Here is a 25,082-nt window from a genome sequence, read left to right as displayed (position 1 = left end):
TAAAAATTTAATGATTGTGTCTCAAGAGAAAGTTAGCTATCCAGTGGATATGCATATTGACTTTAGTAACAACCAGATTGCCAGATCTACTAATATCAAATTTCTTGGATTAATTATCGACAACATCTTGTCATGAAAAGGACATGCCGACAGACATATGTCTAAATTAGGTTCGGCCTCTTATGCAATCAGGGCTGTTAAACCTTATAGGGCACGCAGTAGCGTAGATGGTCGAGGCACTATGCTACAAGCCGGAAAGTCGCGAGTTCAAATCCTGATGAGGTCATTNTCGCGTATAGGAAGGACACATCACAGACACAGTACACACAGAAACGACTCCCATAGTGGACGAACCGTCCTATACGCGAGTTTGAATTAAGACATATAGATGAATAATCTTAACAAGTTTTAGCATATACAAATTTTATTATAATTGACGAATAATGTGCTTTCTAAATAATTTTATGAAAGACACAAGATGGCAAAAAATGTAATAGCTTAGCGTAAATAACGAACCTGAAGATGGCACTATGTTGCCGAAACATGTAGTAAGAAGTGACATATGAAATTGAGTGCACTACAAGACGGCCATTACATACATATCATGGATGAAAATCAGTGTAACAGGAAGCTAAAATACAACATTATGAATAGAGGTCATTGGATTTTTTTCAATTAACCTAATCCTTCCAGCCGCACTATGGCCCTGGGGTCGACACAGCATCTAACAGAAATGAGTACCAGGAATTAATTAAATAATTTTCCTGGGGTGTAAAGCGCGGGCGGCGCGTAAGGCTGACAACCTTACCGCCATCTTTGATCCGATTGTCTAGATAATGTGGGAGCCTCGACGGCTCACAACCCTATGGGCCTTCACGGCCTGTTACAGGGATAGCTTTACCTTTTTACTTTTTTATGTCACAGGAAACAATAAGAATGATTTATTTCTCATATTTTCATTTTGTTGTGATTTATGATATAATTTTCTGTGGCACTTCTCTCCATAGTATTCATAATTTTAGGCTACAGAAAGAGTAATTAGAATTATTACTAATTCTAGAAGTAGAGACTCTTGCGGGGAATTGCTTGTGAAACTGAAAATTTTGCCCCTCCCACCACAGTACATATTTTGTCTCTTGTTATTTATGGTTAAAAACAGAGAACGTTTTAAATCTAACTCTGAGATTCATAGCATCAATACAAGATACAATAACATTTTCCATTATGCAATATGTAATTTAACAGTATTTAAAAAGGGAACATACTATTTTGAAATTAAGACCTTTAATAATCTTCCTTCTCGTATAAAGAACTTAGCTCATGACACGAAACAATTTAGATTTGCTTTAAAAAGATTTCTACTTTTAAATTCATTTTACTCATCAATCTTAATTAACGATCTTGGTCTGTTATATGCTGGACGCCAAGTAGTATATTTTTATATTTGATTATTGTAGTCTTGTTTCATATTAGTATGTTGCATGCATTCTTATATATATATTATAACTGTTTAATGATTCATTCGTTGTGATTTTTTTGGATAATATGTGTAATTGTTGCGGATTAAGTATATTTAATTTTTATCTATGTAATTAATAGGACTTGTCGTGTTGTCTTTGACTATTTATATATCCACTCCTCTTCCAGCCATATCAGGATCCATGGAATGTAAATAAATGAATGAAAAAAAATAATATATTGGTGCCCCTACCGAGGAGCCTGGCATAGCGTCAAATCTCAACGTTTGTATTCTGGAGATACGCGGTTCAAATTTTCCCCAATGTTCCCGTTATACTGACTTTTCCTTGTGTACTCATCATTCGTAACCATGTTCTTACCTGATTAGGAACTGTATGCTCGTTAAATATTCTCAGACTCCACCAACTGACGATCCTTGAAGTACTGCCGACTATTAAGCATTTGTTTTCAATTTTTAGTGGGTTATTAAATGACGCTGTCAGTGAGAAAACTGATATGATTAATTAATGATGAATTTAAAGGTCGTGGCCTAATCGAGGTACTACGCCACAATTTGCCTGTAGGACTCAGTAAAACTACGAAAAACGTCAGTGAGAATAGCCACTAGGATTGAAACGGAGCATCTCCCGAATACAAGTCTAGAGCCTTGTCGCCGAAACAACCTGATCGGCTTCCCATAATTAATGTTGTTACAATCACGTTTAATTTAATGGAGCTGTTGCCTCAGGGACCGCGACCCTGGAGCCCAGAGTCGATTCGGCATTGGACAACCTTGAAGACCTCTTCGGGCGCGTGGCCGTGGCGCGACTGGCGAGTTTTCTCACGTGCTCGGAGTTCGGTCTGTCCGAGACAGAACTACTGGAGCTGCTCATGCCCACATCCAACAGCGCCGCCACTCTCAAACTCTCCAGCGGCAACTACAACTTTTCAACGCTTTGCGCCGTGCGGCGGAGGATGAGTGAGTTACAATGTAGCACCATATCTTTTCTTCTTTCGTTCTGTCTTTAATGCCATCAATTTCTCTTTCCGTTTTGTGCCTTTCTGCTCTCGTCGTGCTTTCGTCTTTGTATACCGGTATTTATTTATCTTCTTCCTCCTCTGCTCTTTCTTACTTACGTTCCAGTGTTTAAAAGTACACATGCTGGCTCGTGTATATGACGTCAAGGAAAGACGGAACATCTTAAATAATCAGTTTTGTTACCTACAAATCCCTGTCACCCACAGCGTCTTGGTTCAAAATATCCAAGTACTGTGGTGCCCCCCTTGAAACTGAACGTTACATTACGACCTAATATGCTGTATTCACAGTATTAAACTCAGTTACTGCATATTGTACGTGTAGAAGAGCCGGGATATTGTAGTCGGTATAGCGAACGGCTACGGGCTGGACAACCAAGGGGTTGGAGTTCGAGTCCCGGTGGGAGCAAGAATTTTCACTTCTCCATGTCGTCCAGACCGGCTCTGGGGTCCACCCAACCTCCTATCCAATGGGTACTGCAGGCTTCTTCCCCGGGGGTAAAGCGACAGTGGCCTGAAGCTGACCACTCACCTCCAGCTAGTGCTGAGGTCAAGAAAATGTGGACCTATACATACACTCCCCCATACTCCTTCATGGTGTAGTGCTTAATAAGTTAAGCACAGGGGCAGCTTTATCTTTACTGCATATTGTAGGATACTTTTCACACTTACACGATTCGTGGTCCCAGAAGCTGTTGAACAACCCCCCCTCCAAATTTGGAAAATGTAAACTTAGTATCTTAGTGTTCCTATAAACGAACAAAAATCAGATTTGCATTTTTCACATGTACANACAAAGTCAATAGAAAGTCCGTCCAGTGTAACAATTTGTAGGTCACTTCTTTATCACTTCTGCCTTACATGTTTCGGTTTAATACAACCATCATCAGAGGCACATAATACAATCATGAAAACACTGTTGTTGTTTAAGGTGTACACAGTTATGTTTGCTGCGTGGATGCTGCTACAGTATGTCGACGTGTAAATGCACAAAAATGTTAAAATATTTAAAAATTTAANTCGTCCAGACCGGCTCTGGGGTCCACCCAACCTCCTATTTAAAACATTCACATCAAATGTTTTAAATTTTTAAATATTTTAACATTGACGTTTTTAACTTGAGGGAAGTTTTGGATGGAATGCGAGAATTGATAGAGCATTCAACAATCCTAGCAAGTGTTGTGCTTTTACACGTCGACATACTGTAGCAGCGTCCACGCAGCAAACATAACTGTGTACACCTTAAACAACAACAGTGTTTTCATGATTGTATTATGTGCCTCTGATGATGGTTGTATTAAACCGAAACATGTAAGGCAGAAGTGATAAAGAAGTGACCTACAAATTGTTACACTGGACGGACTTTCTATTGACTTTGTAAACTTAGTATCTTAGTGTTCCTATAAACGAACAAAAATCAGATTTGCATTTTTCACATGTACAATCTTATTTTGAGTTAATTCAGATGTAAAAACAAAAACACACATGTAAGATTTGAGGTTCTCGCAGTGGTGGTTCTCTCTTCTAAGATGTAACGAAGTGTAGTCCGTTGAAAGTCAACCAACGTTTCAAAGGAAAATGTCGCCTCCATCATCAGGGTCAAAGAATAAGCCAAGCAAGAAACCTGCGTGAAGCAAGTAGAAAGTAGGTTCTATCTCAGAAGAGGGAACTCTTGAAAAACGCCCACTGAACTGTTTTCAGAGGGGACAAATAGAAGTACGAAGGAGAATTTATGGTACCCCTGGCAAGCATCTTTGGTGTCCATAGGGGTTCTGTTACTACATTTTCATAAGTGCTGCCTAGATAGTAATTTACCTCAGACTACAGGTGCTTAATCTTTGGGCTACTACTGAGTATACTGAAGATGGTGAATGAGACTGGAATGTGAACCAGTATAGTTGGAAACTGAAGAGATCTGTGGAGCAGTAGGAATGGTACAGCACTATAGACTGACCCATCAATGAAAACTGGGAGAACTCCATGGACCAAGCTGTGAATAAGACCAGACTGTACTGAAGTGAATGTTGGATCTGAGACCCAGAGCCATTCCGTTCTCTCGCGATTCAATCAGGCCTTTCATTCTGGAACAGTACTCCTCTATATTCACTCATCATCTTGTGCGAATATGTACACAGACATAACCATGGATATTTCATCTTCTTTCCATTTCATCCAGCCAAGTGTTCATTCAGTCTCTTCTAGGTTCTGTTTATTTTACATCTACAGTGTTTTTCCCCCACAGACCCTTCACCTCACCGATGGTTTTCCCAGTATTGTTTTTGTACATTTACTTGTATTCCCTGTTCTTGCTGATTTGAGTTTTGTGCCAGTTGGTAGCATAAAGTTTGTAGTGTTTGTTTCATCTCCTCATTTGGAACAGTGATGATTTCATCTCTTGTTACAGGTGCTTTTGGTGGATTACTAAGTTGCTCAGCTTTGTGCATGACTCAGATCACAGTAACTTTAGTAACTTAACTATGTGTCCAGTTCATGGACATTGTACAGAGAGCACATGAAGTTTCAAGTCTGGAAAATCTGTTAATTTCCTGTATTTATTCCAGAGCCTCTGATTCGTGAGAAGCTGATGAGTGGAAAGATTCTGGTGTGCTGGAGACATGACCTAACATCAGAGGTGGCTCGTAGGAGATACCTGCAGAATCAGGATTCTCTGCGATCAGCTCATGGAGAAATTGCAAACCTCTTCTTTAGTGAATTTTCACAACAGGGTAGTGATGCAGAAACAGAAGAGGCAGGTGAGGTCTTATAACTTACTTACACAAAGTCATGGCCCTGCCATACCTCAAGCGGTTAGTCGCTGGCTTCCCACCGGGTCTTGTCAAGTGGGATTTGTAGTGGACAAAGTGGCACTGGGGCAGGTTTTCTCAGAGTACTTCAGTTTCCCCTGCCAATTTTCATTCCACCAATTACTCCATAATCACCCTCACCTATCATCTGGGGCTGGTACAATAGGCCAGAAGTGGCCATAGTAAAAGGGACTTAGTCCCACCCCACTAGCAATAAAAAAAAATACACAAAGTCATTGCTTAATTGCTTTGTTATTTGTTTTGTTACTCAGTTACTTATTTTCCTACCTGCAAACATAAAGATTATGATTTTAGCTATTGCTTTTACCTACATATGGATCTTCATATCTCATTTTAAGGAAAAAACGTAGTTAAGGGTGTCTGAGAAGAGGATATTTGAACCTGTGAGCAAGAAATTAGAAAGAGGCTAGAGAAAATTACTTAAAAAGAAACTTCATGAGTAAGTTATTATTCTAGTGATGAAATTAAAGATGATGAGGTTGATGGTTCTTGTAGAATCTGGAAGTGTACTCAGTCAGAAGACATGAAGGGAAGAGACTGGTTAAGGGACTGAGGCCTATATCAAAGGATAATATTGGAGTGGAACTTGAAGCATGGGATATGAAAGTGTAGACTAGATTCCACGAGCTCAGTATATTTTAAATGACACGCCATTGTGATCATATTTTCATTAAAGGTAGAGAATTTTTCAGCTAACTGAATGACAATCATTTGTTTCTTTATTTGTTTCGTAGTTAATCATGTATATATATATATATATGTATATATGATTACATCCTGTTTGTAGAGTGAGTCAGCAGCTAGTGAGCAGTTTCTTTTCGATGGATGGTAACGCACTGTTACACAGATCGAATAGGAGATCCCATTTATGCTCAATAAATGTTTTCATTACAGCCAGTTTACTTACGTGATATTACAGTGGCTGTTGAAAATGGTGTCATCCAGAGTCCAAGCAGGTTCCCACAGATAAAATCACACACGTTCAGATCCAGGGAGTGTAACATAGTCATGGCTGAACATAAAGAGACTCCTCTTACAGCAGGAAGTGCGTGCTCTATGAGATTTGTTGCATGTTTGTTCATGAGATCAGTGGGCTGTTCATTCAGTCATTCATTCATTCACTCATTCATTCATTTTCCATAAATGCATACAGAAAACAAATTCATAGTATGTGGAAATAGTCACAAACAAAGCAATACAACTTACATATAGTCATACTCATCAGAAAGTACACAACAAAGTAAGCCTAAACATGCACACCACCCAATATAACTGAAACAATTCTTAAGTCATTGTAATATGAACATAGTAGTACTCTAGTAATAAAACCCAATTAAATAGCAGCAAAGCAATAACTACAAATACATTCCATCAAATATAGATATATACATATATGTAAAATCATCCCAGTATAACAATATAATCAATAATACTCAGTTTTGCAGATATAATACAATAGCCTTTTAAAGATTTCCTCCAATGTATAGAAAGAATTTGAATGCAGAAAGTCCTTTAAATTAACTTTAAACTTTTTTGGATTATTAGATATTCCTTTGAGGTTACCATGACCGTCCTTCTCATTTATAGTAACCAACCATAGTGACTTAGATTAGTGAACAATTACTGAGAATTAATTATGGGTATTTTGAGCAGGACAGTGCACCAGCACTCACTGCAGAAAATTCAGTATAGGTGTTACGAGAACATGCTGCTTCTGATGAACAAATAACCACTAGAAGATTATGACCATAACGTTCCCTTCATCTGAATGGGTATTACTTTTATCTGTGGTTAAACTTGAAATGGAAAGCCTACAGAAATAATCCACGCTTTACAGATTGAATTCTGGAATATTATTCTTGAAATCACAGAAGGTGACCTTCAATGTGTTGCAGAATTTCTTACATCAGTGTGAATATGTTTGGATGTTGGAAGACACCATTTTCAGCAACTACCGTAATATCAGGTAAGTAAACTGGCTTTATTGAAAACATTTATTGAGCATAAATAGGACCTTCAATTAAATCCAATGCAATTAGCGAGTTAAAATCTTATCAGGAAGAAGCCACCCATTAAATGACATTCTGCTCAAAGAATTGGTGTTAATAAGGACGCAAACAAGGAATGAACATCTGTGTGTTTATATACACACAGATATACTTCAGTTACATATTTTTGCTACAATGAATCATGTAAATTTGTACCAATTTTTCACATAACAAACTAAATTTTTGCAACAACAGACAATTTACATTTGTAAGTCTGGTGACTTCTACATATAGAGTAATGGGAATTTCGTTTTTATTTATGAATTTTCATCTTATGGAAAGTTTTTGTGGAAGAAATTGCCTTTGTAAGTCGAAGGATTGCTGTACACACATACATACTTGGCATTAAGTCAGTCTTCAATGGTTGTCCTGAATAAGACTCTAATGTTTTACTTTGAGGACACTGGGTCCCTGATTGTTATTGCAGTTATCTTTTTTCTTTTTTTATCAATAAGATACACACTTCACGAAAAAACAGCACTTGTGGCTTACCTTTACTGATTTTGGAGAAATTTGTTGTATTTTATGCAAAATGTTAATATTCTCCATAATAAAAAGTTGTATTTTGGAGAACATAGGAACTACTTACTTGTTTTTCACTAGCTGAAATTACTCAAAAGCTTTCTGACTTAACTGTATGTGCATATATAAAATCTTGATTTTTCAGTTTGGCTGAATACAGTAAGCTGGTTCAGGTGATCTCTGCATTTATATAGAATTAAATTTCAGTTCTTTCCACATTGCAGAAATTTTAATAAACATACAGCTAGGTCATTTGCAAGTTAAGTCACCAATTGATATCACTCACTTTTACTTCCAGGCTAAGCAACATTCAGCTAGTTTATTAGACCCTGCCCACTCCTCTCCTCTTGGATAATTCCTGCTCACCGAAGACTGAACTCCATTACATGTACACATAAGGACATGCCATAGCTCAGTTAGTTAAATAGTTGCCTTCCCCTCTGACAAATCATCACTCCACTAGTACTCCATACTAATTTATTATCACCCCAATTATCATCACCCTGAGTACATGTGCACGCCCACCCGTGTGTGTGTGTGATTTTGTACATACGCGATTTTGTGTATGTGCGTGTCATTCAAAATCTCACTCATCACTCCAGCCACCAAGTATAAATACAAAAAATGTGTATAAAACATCAAGTTTTGATCTTTAATGTTGTGGCTAATCACCCAATACAATTTCAGTAACATCTGCATGAACATAAAATAAGCCCCATTTCAAACTACATTACAATTTATGAAGAATGACACGTTCTGGGATGTGACACCATGTAGATCTTGTGAGAACCGACGTTTTGGAGTCTCCTGCTCTGGTATTATGTCTCTGTGTTAGTAGGCTCCGTGTCCATGTCAGTACTGAGAGGTGCAAAGAAGTTATGAGTTAACTGCTTTTGGAGCAAGCTTGACAACTGTGGATTTTTGAACTGTTTTAGTCGACTTCTTGACTGCATGTGAGGTATTGTAAGAGATTTGCCTCCTGCGTCTCTTTACTTCTTGGAAGTCATTGTCCTGGACCGTTCATTGCACTGAGGTCTTGTCCACTTCACCACTTTGTCCTTTCTCACTCACCTTCAGGGTGGCCTTCAGTTCATTGAGTGTTACCACGTACATGCCATAAAGAGGGCTAGGAAGCGGCTTCCCACCTAGAACTTTGCAAAAGTTTACTGTTATCCTCTGCGCTATTCACAGTAGAGGTCCACTTAGAGTATTGAGTACTTTATGCACTTGTTACACTACAGAAGCTGCTTCTAGGTATTTCTTTATGATGGCATGACATTCAGATTTCAGCGATACTAGCATCTGCATCCATTATTTCTGGAGTCCTGGTACTGAGACGTTCACCATTTGGTGTACACTAAGGTTCACCATGCTGTTCATTTTTTCCCCAGCAGTTATGTTAACTTCTCCTGGTGATAACATTTTGGCACAGACCATGTAGAAAACACCGTTTCCCTGTCACAATGCAATTGTTGCTTAGTGATCGCAGACTGCGCAGAAAACATCGTTCCTCTCTTGTTGTTTATGGGGTGCTGTCAAGTAACAGCGAACTGTTGTGACTCCACAATTCTTGCTTTGAATGAATGTGCCACATTATAATAGAGTATCTTATTTTTCAGATCCAACACCAGTTGAGAGCAAGGAAACTCCTTTTCAAACTACACTACAGTTAGATGATGTCACATACAGTTTGCGACATGTAGAGGAGTCATGGATTCATCTACTCAAAGCTGGTATGAGAAGAATTTCTGTAAAAAAAAATCCTCAGTAAATTTGATTTGTTTCATCCTGGTCCGGCACACTAGCAATAATATAAAAAGATTGTCAGCTCCATCCAGTGTGACTGATAAATATTTAAAAGGGAGAAGAAACATATATCAGTCACACTGGATGGAGTTGATAATCTTTATTTATTTATTTATTTCGTCTCTATAGATCATTGTTACATGATATAGGACAAGTCAGATACTATACATTGGCTGATTACAATACAAGAATAAAGCCACAGTGCAGTCCTCAGTCTTATTTAGTACTCACACCTGCAGTCTCTTCCTGATTAACTGAACATGTTCCATTAATTAAAAACATTTAATTAACCAAACAAATTAAATTAAATATAAATATTAATTAACTAAATGTATCTCATGAAATACATATAGAAACAATTATACATATAACAGTTAAAAACATTCTGAGCAAGGGGTGTATATACTATATATATATAGTATTGTTTAATAGTCATATTTGTGTTTGAGGATGTCTGAATAAAAATGAGTTAATGAGTTTATTTTGACACAAATGGAAATGCACACACTGTTAGAGTACATATATATTTCAAATGGATTCCTTTTTATTTTGCATAAGTCACTGGCCCCATTCACTCATTGTTACAAAATAATCAGCTATACAGTTTAGTATCTTAGCAGGACTGATATAGTACACAGTTATCCCTACAGGTGACAGCAATCGACTGAAGCAGCTGACAGTGTGCAACTTTGACTTTCTGCTCGCGGCAGTACAGACTATATCTGTCAGCTACCTACGATGTGTGCTGGAACATGTGCGGTGTTATCTACTGGATAGAGATCTGGAACTTGTATATTACACCATCAGAAAGTCTAGTGATGTCCTAACACGTGATCCCTTACAGCTTGGGGCACAAGTCATCTGTTGGCTAAGACCTGTTGCAGGTTTGTATACACCATTGATCACAGGAGACGTAATGACCGAATCTCAGTCCTTTCTTGTATTATGTAATGATTCTGTTTCTGGGGTGATATTGTGTGCCTTGAGTTGGAGAGATGGTCATGAATGGCAAGTCAGGAAGAGTTTGAAATAATGAAGTTAGGCCCTATTAGAAGATATTCTCCTGATACTTGTCTGGCTAGATTAAGAAAAACCACAAAAATCCCCATTCATCCAAGCTTGTACCCTGGCTGAGATTCAGATCAGGTACCTCATGAAAACATAACTGTATCAAGAGACCTGTACTTTTCACATCATGTCATTCCTGTTGTTTCCACCAAGTAGGCTGGTGCAGCACTAATGCTGTACACTTGTACTGAGGATGTATCTGATTTAAAACATGATTAATGTAGGCAGTTGCAATTCTGACTGACTTCCCTATGGTTTCCCTTCAGTGTTCTAGATGAAGTCTTGGACCACTTCTGTACATATTCCCATTCAGTTTCGTGCTGTATAACCTATTTAACTGAAGCAACATTTTTCATTAACCTGGGAAATCCTTAAGTTCTGTATATGAAACAGTCCCTGAGGTGGGTGCATATTGTCATGTGTTGGGTATGTTACGTGACAAATAACTTCATGTGGTTCTCAGATTTAGTGAATCTTTATTGAACACTCACTCTTACAATTATCACTTGCAATGTCACTTGATTCTGGCCTAATATTTCAATACTCAATCTTCAATACGTGTCATAAGCTCAGCTTATGTAGGTGTTCTGCAGACTGGATACCAGACACCATTACTCACTGTTTCATTTCTGCTGTCCGCTGTTATGTAACGGACGCAACGAACTCTCTGTAGTTCATCTCAGGTGAGACGCGTTCATTGCTTTGGGAACGCTACTTATAGATTACACCAGTAATGTGTTTCGTCTCTTCCGTTGTTACTCAACGACAATTTGTTGCTACGATTTGTCGCTGTGGGAGCTCCACAATTTCCATTGTAGCCGTTGCGCGGCAATAGACGTAAAGAAACGCGTCACATTATGCACAGTAAATAAAACAATTCACCCTTTTCTACACTTCATAGTATTAAAAGATAACATATAGAGGATATTACTTGTCTGATAGTGTTAGATAATTTCTTTTATCTCAGCAAGGGTGGGGAGAAACTGGGACAGTTAAATAGAGCATAACTGGGAGCTCATATAATAAAAATGTAAATCAAGAACAGTGAAATTCTCTGTCTCTTGATAACAGTGTAGGAAATTTAAAACTTATACAGTTTCGGTAGTCTGTAGAAACTGAAACTTATATTATGTGAAACCATAAATCTGGAAGCATTAAATGTGGATTCTGCTGCACTCAGAAAGGATCACCAAACTTTTAACACAAAATTTCAAGGATTCTTAATAAGCATACAGATATTGATGACAAATCTGTTTGTTCACTGATGTTAACCTTAAAAGTTTTATCAGTCAGAAATTGAATATCAGAAGTATAGTTTTGAATACTTATTCATATGGTAGCTAATGTATTACATAACATGTATTAAGGACTAATCTCTTTATTGCTAGTAGAAGAAGCTGCTGAAGTTTTGTTCAAATGTGTATCATAGCTTAACTACTGTGGAGCTGGTAAAAAGCATGAATGATTCCCATACCTAACGACAAAACCTTTGACTATTATTTCTGAAATCTTTAATCTGTTAACTGACTGCCATGAACAGATTATAGAGACAAATTGAGTGATTCTTGGTAATTTTTTTTAAGTGGTTATGTAACTTTGAATAGGAGGGACCATTCTGAATAATGCTTAGGAAAGGAGATGGCCTGTTTTAAGTATTATTGCAGCATCTGTGAGGAAAGACTCTGGGAGGGGGAGCAAGGGAACTCAAGATAGCTAGTCTTTGGGTTAAAAATTAGACCCAAGACTTAAAAATACAAAGCATATTGTAGAACAGATGAATTGCCAGACAGAAGAACAGACACAAAATTTTAGTAAATGTGGAAAAGGATCTTAAAATTCTTTGAAACTAAAAACTAATACTTAAATATGAAAAGCTCCATCTTCTGCGATATAGTGGTCTAGTCCACTGAAAGTTAGCATGGCATTATATCCCATAAGGTAGAACTCTTTACAGCTGGAACCTCAGATGTAGGACCCAAAATGCAGAACTTTCTAAGATATTCTGGCAACTATATAGCCATGACCATGTGTTACTGTGAACTACAATGAAAATTATTTTTTTAATTAATTGAAATGCACCTTTCTATCTACAGATGCCAGTGGGGATCTTGTGAGCCACATGATAATATGTGCCATGGCATGGTGTGATGGCTACACTGCACCTCTGCTGGTGCCACTAAATGGTTGGCTTCAGCCACCACTGCCACTTCAGATAAAAAGTAAAATTCCTCAGCATTACTTAGATTCTAGAGAAGCATCTCTTTCATTTGACTATTCTTCATTATATGGTGTGTTATGAATAGTGTAAGGTTATTAACTATTCAAGGTAATCAAACCACACTGTCACTAAACAAATGAGTACAGCGCCAAGAACAAGATCTTGTTATTGTTTACTGTTGTTCTGATCAGGTTGTTATAGCAATGACACTATGAACTTGCATTGAAGACATATCTAGTTTAAATCTTACCCTATTATCACTTATCCTGACTGAGGTATTTCTCTCTCTCCCTCTCTGGGAGAAGTCAAGGAAACAGGACATGACTGCTTCATTCCATCAATCAATATCCTATATACTCATCATTCATTGCATTCAATGCTATACAATCTCTGCAACGTGATTAAATAATTTAAGAATCAATCAATGCTACCTCATTAAATCCCATTACCTATCTCTGAAGTATGTTTTGAAATATTTAAAGAAATGGTTAAATTTCCTCTTTAATTTAACTAAAGCAGCCAATCTAATTGGTTGTTGTGGTTCCACAGGATCCTTCCGATCTTGTATTTCAAACGGAATTGTGTTGCTAACTCTTGGAGTGCTATTAAGCCATTTTGTGTCTAGCATCCAAGTATTTCTTAACATTGTTTATTCCAGGAAGCAGAGCTCAGCATCTGAAGGGGTGAAGTATACTCATTCCTTCCTCCCATACAAAGAAAATGGAATTGGAAGACTGATATACTGCAGTTTTATCCTAATTTCCTAGTTTTATAAGAAAAATATTCTTATGGGTATTACTGTACTCATGTTTAGATTGCTGTTCTCCTGTAATAGCTTCTGAACAAACTGGTTCTTTCATTAAACTTGTTGTAAACAATATGCCACTAAAGAGTACCCAACCATTTTACTTTTTAATTCCACATCATCAGTGATACTACTGTGGAGATCACACACTTCTAAGTTAAGTGCCCCTAATACAGGGACCTGCTATGTTCATGGTAATACAACTTCAGTTTCTGTTAAAAAAAATATATATATATATTTTTTAAGGCTGTAAATCAGCAACATAATGGCTGCATGAAACGTATATTTGAATTCCAGTATGACAGCAAAAATAAATTATTTGAACTTTGATATGGAGATATATCACAAACATATGCAACATTTTGTATGAAACTTTCTTTTGCATGTTGAAAATTATAAACTAGGCAAAAGTGTGAAACTTCCAGATTATGTCATAAAAATTTCAGAGATTATGGATCTGTGCTAGTAGAAACTGTACATTAAAACAGATCACTAATTTCTGTAATTCCTGCTGTACTCCTTGTAGAAATGGATGCATTGAAAGGAGAGTACAAATAAATATTTGAAGTGCTGTCTAGAACTTCTTGCATCATTATGCTGAACCATATGCAGTAAATATCTAAAATAAAGTAGTTCTTTAGAACTTATTATTATTATTATTATTATTATTATTATTAGAAGGGGTGGGCTTCCCCATGCACTTAGACCAGTTATTGGTCCATTGTGCGTCCCCCTTTAATTTCTACTGTCGCCATACCCTACCAGTACTGGTGCGTGCTATCAGCCCTGTTCAGCCAATGAGGTCGGCCCCGGGTACCTGATATTTCCCCCACCTACCAAAGGCATTGGAAACTACTTGGGTGGGAAATGTGTTGCCTAATTTTGCTCAGAGTTCTCCTAGAGACATGAGGATCTTTTATGTGCTGTAAATCTATGACACGGGACCCACGGCTTAAAGTCCCTCCCAGAGGACTTGTTCCCTGAAGTTTTCTGCCCTTAAAATTCCATGACCTCTGCCGGGTTTGAACCCACGTACCTTGAGTCATGAGGTGGGAACGTTACCCCTAGCCTACGGAGGCTGCTTCTTTAGAACTTAACTAGAACAATAAAACTTTTTCTGATGTACACAATTTATTGTATGTTACAGGTCTACATTGCCCAGCTGGAGTGAAGCTCATTGAGCCAACTCCATCTGGACAACATGTAGTGGTGGTCCCTCAAACAGGAGATCCACAGCTGTGGCATGTTATGTCAAATTCTCTCACTCACACATTCAAAGGTACATCACTTTAATTTTTCATTAGCTGTCCTGCTCCAATCTCAAATGTCTAATAGTCTCATCAAAATTTAATACATATTTGTTATTTTAAATCACCTCTATTTCAATATGTTTAGATTTGACTAAGGAGGAGGCATTGCTTTTCTTTTTCAATTATTCAAAAATGTATCTCCTTTGCAGTCGAAGTCAATGCAAATTAGAAACGTGAAAAACTGTAAACTTATTTCACTCTTTTTCTAATGTGTGTTATTGTGCTTTGAATATGAAAAGATGCAAGTGTAGTGTGTCATTGTGTACCATGAGAAAAGAGCCCTGAAATCACACAAGAAATGAAGGATAATTCTGCATTGTGCACAACAGTGTTTTGTGTGATCAGAACTCTATGAGAGAGCCAGATAGCATTAATATATACTATCGCATGACACTCTAACTTTAAAATTTAAAAATATTGAAGTTAAAAGCCACATTTATATCAGATCCCAAAATTATAACCTTTACATTAAAAAATTCATCCTTATTCGCTGTGTTTCAGGTCATAGTGGACCAGTTCTCTGCTTAGCAATTACAAAGCAGTCACAGTACCTTCTTACTGGCTCAGATGATATTTCAATAATTGTCTGGGATCTCAAATCGCTCAATCTTAAACTCAGAATATAGTAAGTAAGAGTTTCTAGTATTGTATGTACAGTAAAAATTAATTAATCATTCATAAGTTATTTAATGACACTATTTCAGAGGTATAATTTAAGCAGTGGATGAAGATGGTAGTAATTTGGATTTGAAAGAAGGTAATTATGGCCTAATTAAAAATACTGTCCAGGAACCTCCCTGGATAGATTGAAGAGTACTATGAAAACCTATAAATGTATAAATTCCTTTATGATCTGCTGCTTATATTTGAAACACTTTTGAGTATGGTGTATATTAGGTAATGAAATATGACCACAGTAATATAACTCTTTAGTTTTAATTAGTTTTTAAATAATACACTTTTTTACTGGGTCCATGTCCATATTGTTCATATTTTAATTGAAATCATAAAAATTAAAAGTTACTAAACTCAGTTAATCAGTAAATTTGTATGTTACAAATCTTCAATGATAATTTCTGCTGTGCAAGTTCAGCACCTAATGTTCAAATTTGGAGAAACAAATAAATTGATTTGAATCTGCAGTTAGTAATAAGAATCAGAACCAAAGAATGTGTTCTGATAATCTTTGTAGTCTATTAAAATGTACCTTTCCTATGTTATGTTTAAAACATGGGCATCCAAATGCAATGTCCATAGTATGTTCATGATGTAGATGTCTGTATTGAAATTTTTGAGACTGAGAAGTGTTAAAGCAAAAGCCAGATTATGTTGAGATGATGTATAAATATGAAAAATATGTACCAAAAAAAATATTTAATTCTTCCTAAAAATTACAGGAGTTGTAAATACACAGTGAAGTAAACTACATAAGTGCATAGTGAATTCACATGCCTAAGTATTGTTGGTATATTTTCTAACAGAGGTGCAGTCTGGTTCTCACATCCATGTGTTACCCATAAGTTCCTGGGTTCACTGACTGCAATATTCAGTTAGTGCATATGTTGGCCATGAGGTGTAGTAACGCCTTAGTGTTATAATGTTGCCATCCATAGTATGGCAAACCATACTTTTTTTGTTTATACTCAGATTATACCATAATGTAATTGCCAAATGAAAGCAACAAGAAAGTGAGCTCTGGACAGAATAGCATTACAGATAAATGCTTCCCATGCAACAACAGCAAATGGGCAAAGGCTACTTGAAACTGGTATGCTGTTAGAGGGTATAGTTTTGTTGAACTTTCTAAATCATAAACAGTTACATGGAGTAGAAGGGTTCCATAATTACATAATTTTCTAAAGTGGTGTATTGTAGATATGCTCCAAATTTTAAATTAGTAGTGATGAATTTTTCTTAACAGAATTATAAATCAAAAGTAGGATATTGTTTTGGCTCATCACAAAAAAAAGTTTTCAACGTTACAGGCAGAGTCAAATATGTGTAGTGTACAAGAATAGAATTTTATGAATTTTACTTCAGAACTGTATTAGACAGTGACCAGGAGGAAAACTTAACTCACCAATAAATGCAAAAGCGAAAAAGTAATTTAAGTTTTGTGAAGAACATTATCTTATATTTGGTTAAATATAAGATTGTAGCATATAAACCAATTTCTAGGTAGGAATCATGAAACAAACAGATTCCCCACAACAGCAAGTTTACGTGCAGCAATAGGAGCTGATGGACATGGTGTTTTCTACGCAGTCCATGCCGAGTTACTATAACCAAGACAAGTTTAGAAGTTAGTTGTAAGGGAGTCTGTGAAGATAAGTCGTAGTCTGTGCAATTGAGAGCCTGCAGGTGATAAAGTGAGCACGGAAGCTGAAGAATGTCCATCGTTAGAAGCCATTACCAGAGAACAACTGGTGAAGACACAGCAGGCTGAAAAGACTTAGCATGTGGTGTAGTAATTTGTAAAGCATTGAGATCAGCAATGGCACTGCAATTAAGTGTATTCACGAATTGTGTGTTAAAATGGTCAATAAATCCAATCTCCAGTCAAAACCTTGTCTATAATCACACTCATACCTGTAACATATGTTAAAATAAAATACAACAGGGTTCACCCTTGCAGACATTACTGTGATGTTGGATGATTGACCTGATATAGCTCTTGAATTTCTTTTTCGTATGTTTACTCTAACTGTGGAATGGTTATTTACTTTTTCTTGACAGCCAAATGGGGTTATTACACAGTAACTTCAGGATAGAGAACCACATGGAAAATGTTTTGCATTTAAAAAATTGTTAAATGGCTGTCAGTTATTCTCACTGTCTGAACATACTTAATGGACATGTTAGAAGACATATAATTGACAAGTGAACTTGTTATCCTATCCTGTAATTGGTGCTCTGAAGGTATTAAAACACATTAGCCCAAATCTGAAGTAATCTGCACTTCACTTTTGTACTCTCATTCATATATATAGTAAATGTAAACAGTATAGGGGTTGTTCATATGTAACCCATTTAGATGTTTAGCTAGAGAATTCTTTGTGGAGGGGATCCATCAAGTAGTGCATCAAAGAGATGTCTACCTCAGCAGTCATGGGGACTCCTCACCCTTCACCCCTTTCTTCAGAGTAATTCCCAAATGCTTTTCATTTGGACAATGCTTACATATACATGTAATGGAGATCCAGAATCTTACATTTCTGTCAGGATCTCAAGCTTTCTATTGACGCATAATATACCATGATAATGAAATAATATGAATGAGACAGTAATAAATTGATAAAGGGCTTCATGGTTGGTGTAAATATTGCTGCATGCCAGACAGAATGCCTTTGAGAGCCTGCACCTGCCCTAACTCTCTGGAACTTCATGTGCTTGTGCTGCAGGTATCTTTATCACATGTCTTCTCTATGAACTTGTCATGTGTTTCAGTGAACACATAGCTCCTGTCCTCAGCCTGACCCCTGCACTGAACAATTCTGTCATTGTGAGTGGTGGAGAGGATTCACGAATCATCATAACCTCACTATTGACCGGAGATGTTGTGATGAAAATAGACCATCACAGGGGTCCTGTCGTGTCAGTGAAGGTCAACACTGCGGGGGATGTACTCGTCTCGGGTCCGGCGGCCATCTTGGTTCTCCTGTCTTTCTCTTTCTTCAAAACTTTTGGACTTTCAAACTCTGTAGAGCTATTTTACTTTTTATTCTTCCTGGCTTTTCCTACACTTTTACTCGTGTAATCATATATGTAGCCATAGAGAATAATGTTCACCTTATACACTTTTTATTGTGTTCTTAAACATAACTTCACTTAGGACAATGCAGGGATAACTGGAAGACAGAATAAGGTGTGCTGCAGTTATGATGCCTAGAGGGAGCTAACAAGAGATAATTTCTCAGGAAATGTACTTCACTGTATTAGACTGATAAAAAAATGAGAACTTTTGTTTTGAAATGGTCTTAGCTGTTGAAATATTATTTATGTCTACTCCATAGATTTAGCTATTTTCTCAGAGAAGACATTTTACCACACCTCAACAGACCTATATTTCTAGAAATCTCCTTCAAAAATTAGGAGCCAGTACAGAAGTGGAGAAAGATTGGAAGTACTGGTATACTATTTTTATTTTAATTTAGTTACGAATTTTGTATTTTTTTCATGGAAATTTCACACTGGATAAAATATATCCCTGAATGGTTACATTAGCAAGCACAATACTACTTATCAGATCAAATTCAGCAGGTATGAAACATTGTTGAGCTTGTGTTTGGAACAACAACTATTTTTAATGTGGACCTCTAGTAACATTCATGCAGATTGGCTGTCATTGATTCCAAATCATTAGCTATGCCAGTTGTAAAATTCCAGATTTATCTGCTACCTGATAACTTAATTTGGTTCTGCTGTCAACTGAAGTTGCAATCTCTGTTGCAGAATTGGAAACATAAGCTCTAAATTTATACATCTGTACCATTTTAAAGCTTAATATTATTTATGCAATACATTTGTCTGTCATCTAGATATATGCAGTGTGATGTAAATTAGATACACATTCCAGGCTATAGCAAGTTATGAACAGTGTATTTCATGAAGTTTTATTGTAATTGTTAAAGAACTTGAAAGATATATTTCCAAGTTCAAATTGTTTCTCAAGTAAATAGTTGCAATTCCAGACCAACTAGGTAAAAGAGGATAACTGAATAAACAGAATTAAAAATGAATTTGGGAAGGCAGGTTTGGGTGGATCAGAGAAATGGGAGAGTAGGTTACACAGAAGAATGAAAATGAGATATAATGATGCTGAGAAAAAAATATGGCTCTGAGGATTTTAGAATAGTCCTTCTTGGCTGATAAAAAGTGAATTTTACAGAGAGTAGCATAGATGTCAATTGTTGTAGTATCGAGGAAAGAAGTGGATGGGCACTGTGGCGGTTACCAATATGAAAGTTAAAAGGGTATAGAGGATACATCCTAAAAAGTATGATGGCCCATCTATGAGGAGAAGGTAAGTGGAAAACATATCTGCTTAGGAAGCAGCATGGAAAAGTATTGGAAAATAAATTTGAAATGCAAGCAATGGTCAAATCTTCATGAAGAAATTGTTTACCAAGAACTATTAGCTCTGTTGATGGTATTTTGCTTATGAATACTGAGGAAAATTCTTCAAAGTGTAGGACAAATGGGAAAGAGTTGTTTAAAAAATGATAGTAAATAAGGGGAAAGTATGTACATTTAGAGGAATATAGTTGACTTATAGTTAACAAAGATATAAAATTATTGTATGTAATGAGATCCTACTGCTGCATTAACTAGGGTTTCTTGTGGGCAGAAAGTTAATGTAATATGCAAACATTTCAATAAATTACTATCACCATTAACTTTCTTAAAACACAACAGTTAGACTGCAATAATGCATTTTACTTAGAGTAGCTTTGCCCTTTCAGTGCTTGCTCAGGTGATCCTCCTAGGCAAACACGTTCACAGACTTTTATGACTATGGAATTCTTAGATACATTGCATTACTTATTCATGGGTTTTGGATTGGATGATTGGTTTTATTGACTTTCAACATAATCACTTTGTACGGACCGAATAGAAACCACCGTTTCCAACAAGACATCTGTTGTGTGTTAACCCATCTGTTGGTTAGAAACGGGCTCTTCTATTCTTGCATGCAGGTTCATTTCTGCGGTAACCTGTTCACCGAGCCGTTGCCTAGCAATGAACCATTCTGACTTTCAAGCGTCATGTCACAAATTTTTTTTTGGATTGAAGGATACTATTAACATAGATCTTACATACATATTAACCGGTTACCAGCTAGTGAAGCTTAGGTGTTCATATCTTTTCTCCAATTCTCCATGCACTTGAGAGTAGACTGCACAGGCCATAACTGCCCCCTTCCAAATTCATACTATCTCAGCATTTGTAATTACCTTCTGGTTTCAGTCAATGACATATAACATCTGTAGTTAATGTAGCATTATTAAATAGCACAAGAATCAATCTTTCTTGTTTTGATCATCTTCAGTGGTGAGAAAACTGCCCTAGTATCATTGACTTTGAGACTGGATGAGTTGTAAGGCTATTTAGGACAATTGCTGGGTTTGAGAGTCTCACAGTGATACTCTCTTCTGGGATGTAACACAGTTCAGTGTGGTAGAAGTTGACCAGCATTTCAGAGGACCATACTGCTTGCTTGTTCATCCTCTTTTTAATTTCCTTTATCCCTTTCATTCCTTAACCTCATTCATTATATTTCCTATATTCCTTTCCCATCCTTTTTTTTTATGTCCACTCTATTATTATTATTATTATCTCATTTCCTTTCTACCTCTCCCTTATTTTAAACCAGTTCCCACATCCTCTTTCTTAATTTTTGTTTTCCCCTTAATAGTTTTATCTCCTTCCTTTCATCACATTTGTGTCATATCCAATTTATTTTCCATAAGGTGAAGTTAAAATTGTCCCTGTGCTCAACGAATTAAGCAATACGCCAAAAAGTCATATGGGGGAGTAGATGTATAGATCCACATTTTCTTGACCTCAACACTAGCTGAAGGTGAGTGGTCAGCTTCATGCCCCAGCCGTTTTTCCCCCCCAGGAAAGAGCCCGCAGTACCCATTGGATAGGAGGTTGGGTGGACACCAGAGCCGGTCTGGACGACATTGAGAAGAGAAAATTCTTGAACCCTACCAGGACTCGAACTCTAACCCCACAGTCATCCAGCCCATAGCCAGTCACTATACCGACTATGCTACCTAATTTTCTATACAATCATTTTTCCTATCTATGGACAACGGCAGGGGGTCAAGGTCAGCATTTGTTCCCCCTCTCTCAAATTTTTTGGGAAATATGAAAATTCAATAAAAAAGGAAATATACCAAAATATCAGTGCCAAAAAATTAAAATTATTTTTAAAGAAAATATATTATCTTTTGAATAAAAAAGTCTTTAATAAAATGAATCTTAATTTTCTCGTCTTGTTCCTCATGAGAATTTTCTGCTCCCTTCCCACAAAACTCCATGTTCCTCTCCCCATATTCCCCTAGCAATGGGAGGCGATTGTTCATGATTTTTCATTTATCCTAGCACCAAGAGAACTAATGTTAAATATTTCCAGCATCCTAACAACAGTGATAAAGTTTGACATTTGGTTTTCCCTGAGCATGATAGAAACTGCCTGTTATTTATACATAGATTGTTGCTCTCCATGTGCAGGGCATGTAGCACGAATGGAGGAGAAGGAAGGCATTTAGAATATTGGTGGGAAAGCGAGAAGGAAATAGAACACCAGGTAGGAAGGAACCTTTGGGTTGGGGCTGCACCATAGCTCAAGCCGTTAGCCACTGGCTTCCCACTGCGGCGGCCTGGGTTCGATCCCGGGCCTGGTCAAGTGGGATTTGTGAAGTGGCGATGGAGCAGGTTTTCTCCAAGTACTTCGGTTTCCCCTGCCAATCTTCATTCCGCCAACTGCTACACAATCACCCTCACCTATCATCTGGTGCTGGTACAATAAACCAGAAGTGGCCACAGTACAAGGGAGTTAGTCCCACCCCACTAGCAATAAGAAAAATTTAAAAAAAAACTTGGGTTCCATAAGATTCTGAGAAGTTCTTGAGTAGCTGCACATTTGGCCGCTTCTCAAGAAGGGCTCAGCTCCATGAGTGAGTTGTTGCTCTCTAAGGATTTCTTAATTTCATATTGGTTCCAAATAATTCCTGATGTTCTTATGTTCACGGTACTAACTAACCACACAAATATCGAGAAGATGGATGTTTCTTCTTGCTACTTTCAGGATCATCTGACTCAACAATCTGCTTGTGGTCATTGGAAAACTTCAATTTACTAAACACAATCAGCTTGCCGTTTCCAGTCACCATGCTCGATGTATCCAGTGATTCTGTGTTCCTGTTGGCAGCCTGCGAAGACAATCAACTTTACCTGCGTTCACTGGCTACAGGAACAGAAATTCACAGCCTGCGGGGGCACAAAGCAGAGGTAAGGCTGCATGCATGCAACATTTGATTTGAATTTAGAGCAGAAGTGGGAAGATGTTTCATTGAGGGCTCAACTGAGAAGTTAAATGTATTTCGTTGGGCCTGGAAGAGGTTCTATTACGCCGGTATAAAAATAACACCTTTAAGTATTTTCAAAATCAACAAAATTGGATAACTCTATATTATATGATCCATTATCACCATTCATCAAATTAATGCAAAAGATGGTGCTGCTTATACCTGTTGTCAATGTTTTGTTACCTGCCATACTGCTTTCCACCTCATATTATCCCTTCTTAATTCTATTTCTGTCTTTCCATTCCCTGTTCTCCTTTGTAACCCCAACAGTTTCTTGCAAAATCAACCCTGAACTGTGGCAGATGTGACAGAACAGATGTGTTGTACAAAGCATTTAGTAACAGTCTTGGGTGCACAGCAATGAGTGTCAGTGCTGAGTTTTAGTAAACCAGTAATGTCACATTTACAGTATGATATCAATGAAAGAACAAAGTGGCTGCAGAACGGATAGAAGAAACAAGAGCAAAATTCTGTTTTTAGTAGGGGGGTTGGTTATTGAATTGCTATTTGCTGTTGGAGGAGGTGAATCCACGCCATAAGGTAGACACAGCAAACACTGCTGACATGTAGCCATGAGTCATCATTTGATGGAAAGCAAGTACCTTAAATGGCTTTTAGGGCAGCATGGAAAAGAAATGATGGAAATGGGCAGTGGGCAGAAGGTGACAATTTTTGGAGTTAAACTTAATCAGTTGAAACAAGCATTTGTCAAAGTTGTAAATGATTGTAAGCAAATTCATCAAGAAATAAAGAAGAGGGAGTCAAGGCAAGAAGTTTATGACCACAGAATATGATTTTTAGAAAATGCTCAAAGAAGAATAATATATAGATTTGTGGGGTGGAGAACAGTGAATGTGAAGGGAATGTGTACACATTGAAAATATTTGAAGGTTATATTTGTGAAATGATGAAGCCTGAAATAACGATGTGGGATAGTGATTATCTGGCAAGAACATGGAAAAAATAGGACATCAGTCAATTTTAATGAGGTTTAAACTCGCTTGAAGAAATGTGAAGTACGTACTTCAAAATAACCTAAAACTAGCTGGATCAGACGGTAGTTAAGTTGATTTAAGAACGAAGAATAAGAGAGGAAGGACATGTAGAATGCTGCAAGTTTATATTTATTAAGGTGTGAAGATTTGGAATGGACATAACAACATCAGGATGAAGTTGTATTGTCCACTGTGGGAACACAGTAGTCTACTTTGTGTTTCTATAAAAGTGTTGAATTTCTTGACATACTAAATAACTATGTATTTTCCTTGGCCAACCTTGTATCATGGAGTTAATTAACAAAGGATAATTTCTATCTTCAGTATATTTGTAATTTGCTTGCTGATTTCCATTACAGATTAGGTCTTTGTGTCTTGCTCAAGACAGCTGCAGAGCTGTGGTTGGTGGAGCTGATGGCAAGATATACATTTTTGACATGCACAGTGGGAGACTGAGTCGAACACTGACAAGTCATGCCACTGATGTCACAGGGGTTAAAGTGACTGACAAAGATGACTTTCTGCTTACCGCTGGTTAGTACATAAATTGAATAGTTAATATAACACTCTGTTTAACCTTTAAGTGCCATAGTGCCCCGTTTGTGCCAGTGGTGAGTAAGGTCATCATGGCCAAAGTACCCAGTTTTGGCCACTCAGGCATTTAAACTCCGCTAGGGGAAGCGCGCGCACACACCGCTAGTAGAAACGAATGCACAGTCTTAAATATTTATTTTTAAATGTAGTAATTACCAGACAGACATGAGTAAAGCCCTAATAGAAAAATTAAAATGATACCTAGGTGAACAACAACAAAAAGAGTATACGTATGAGTTATGCCCAAACTCATCCACGAGCCAGTATTTTTATTGCAGATGCTGCAGATTAATGTGTTA

General features: G+C 37.1%; 1 protein-coding gene across 1 annotated transcript in view; it reads left to right on the top strand.

Annotated features, from left to right (window-relative positions):
• Positions 1-25,082, top strand: part of LOC111869301 (NACHT domain- and WD repeat-containing protein 1) — a 275,140-nt gene that overhangs the window by 217,638 nt on the left and 32,420 nt on the right. Inside the window, exons 10-19 of the mRNA XM_023860707.2 lie at positions 2,207-2,437; positions 5,058-5,249; positions 9,511-9,624; positions 10,348-10,581; positions 12,859-12,984; positions 14,936-15,067; positions 15,600-15,723; positions 18,546-18,733; positions 22,915-23,117; positions 24,549-24,723. Of these exons, the coding sequence (XP_023716475.1) occupies positions 2,207-2,437; positions 5,058-5,249; positions 9,511-9,624; positions 10,348-10,581; positions 12,859-12,984; positions 14,936-15,067; positions 15,600-15,723; positions 18,546-18,733; positions 22,915-23,117; positions 24,549-24,723 (1,719 nt within the window). The remainder of the gene's footprint in view (positions 1-2,206; positions 2,438-5,057; positions 5,250-9,510; positions 9,625-10,347; positions 10,582-12,858; positions 12,985-14,935; positions 15,068-15,599; positions 15,724-18,545; positions 18,734-22,914; positions 23,118-24,548; positions 24,724-25,082) is intronic.

This window comes from Cryptotermes secundus, unplaced genomic scaffold (assembly GCF_002891405.2).
Source record: "Cryptotermes secundus unplaced genomic scaffold, Csec_1.0 scaffold274, whole genome shotgun sequence".
NCBI lineage: Eukaryota > Metazoa > Arthropoda > Insecta > Blattodea > Kalotermitidae > Cryptotermes > Cryptotermes secundus.
The sequence above is the reverse complement of the archived record's forward strand: the minus strand, read 5'-3'. Positions and strand labels throughout refer to the sequence as shown.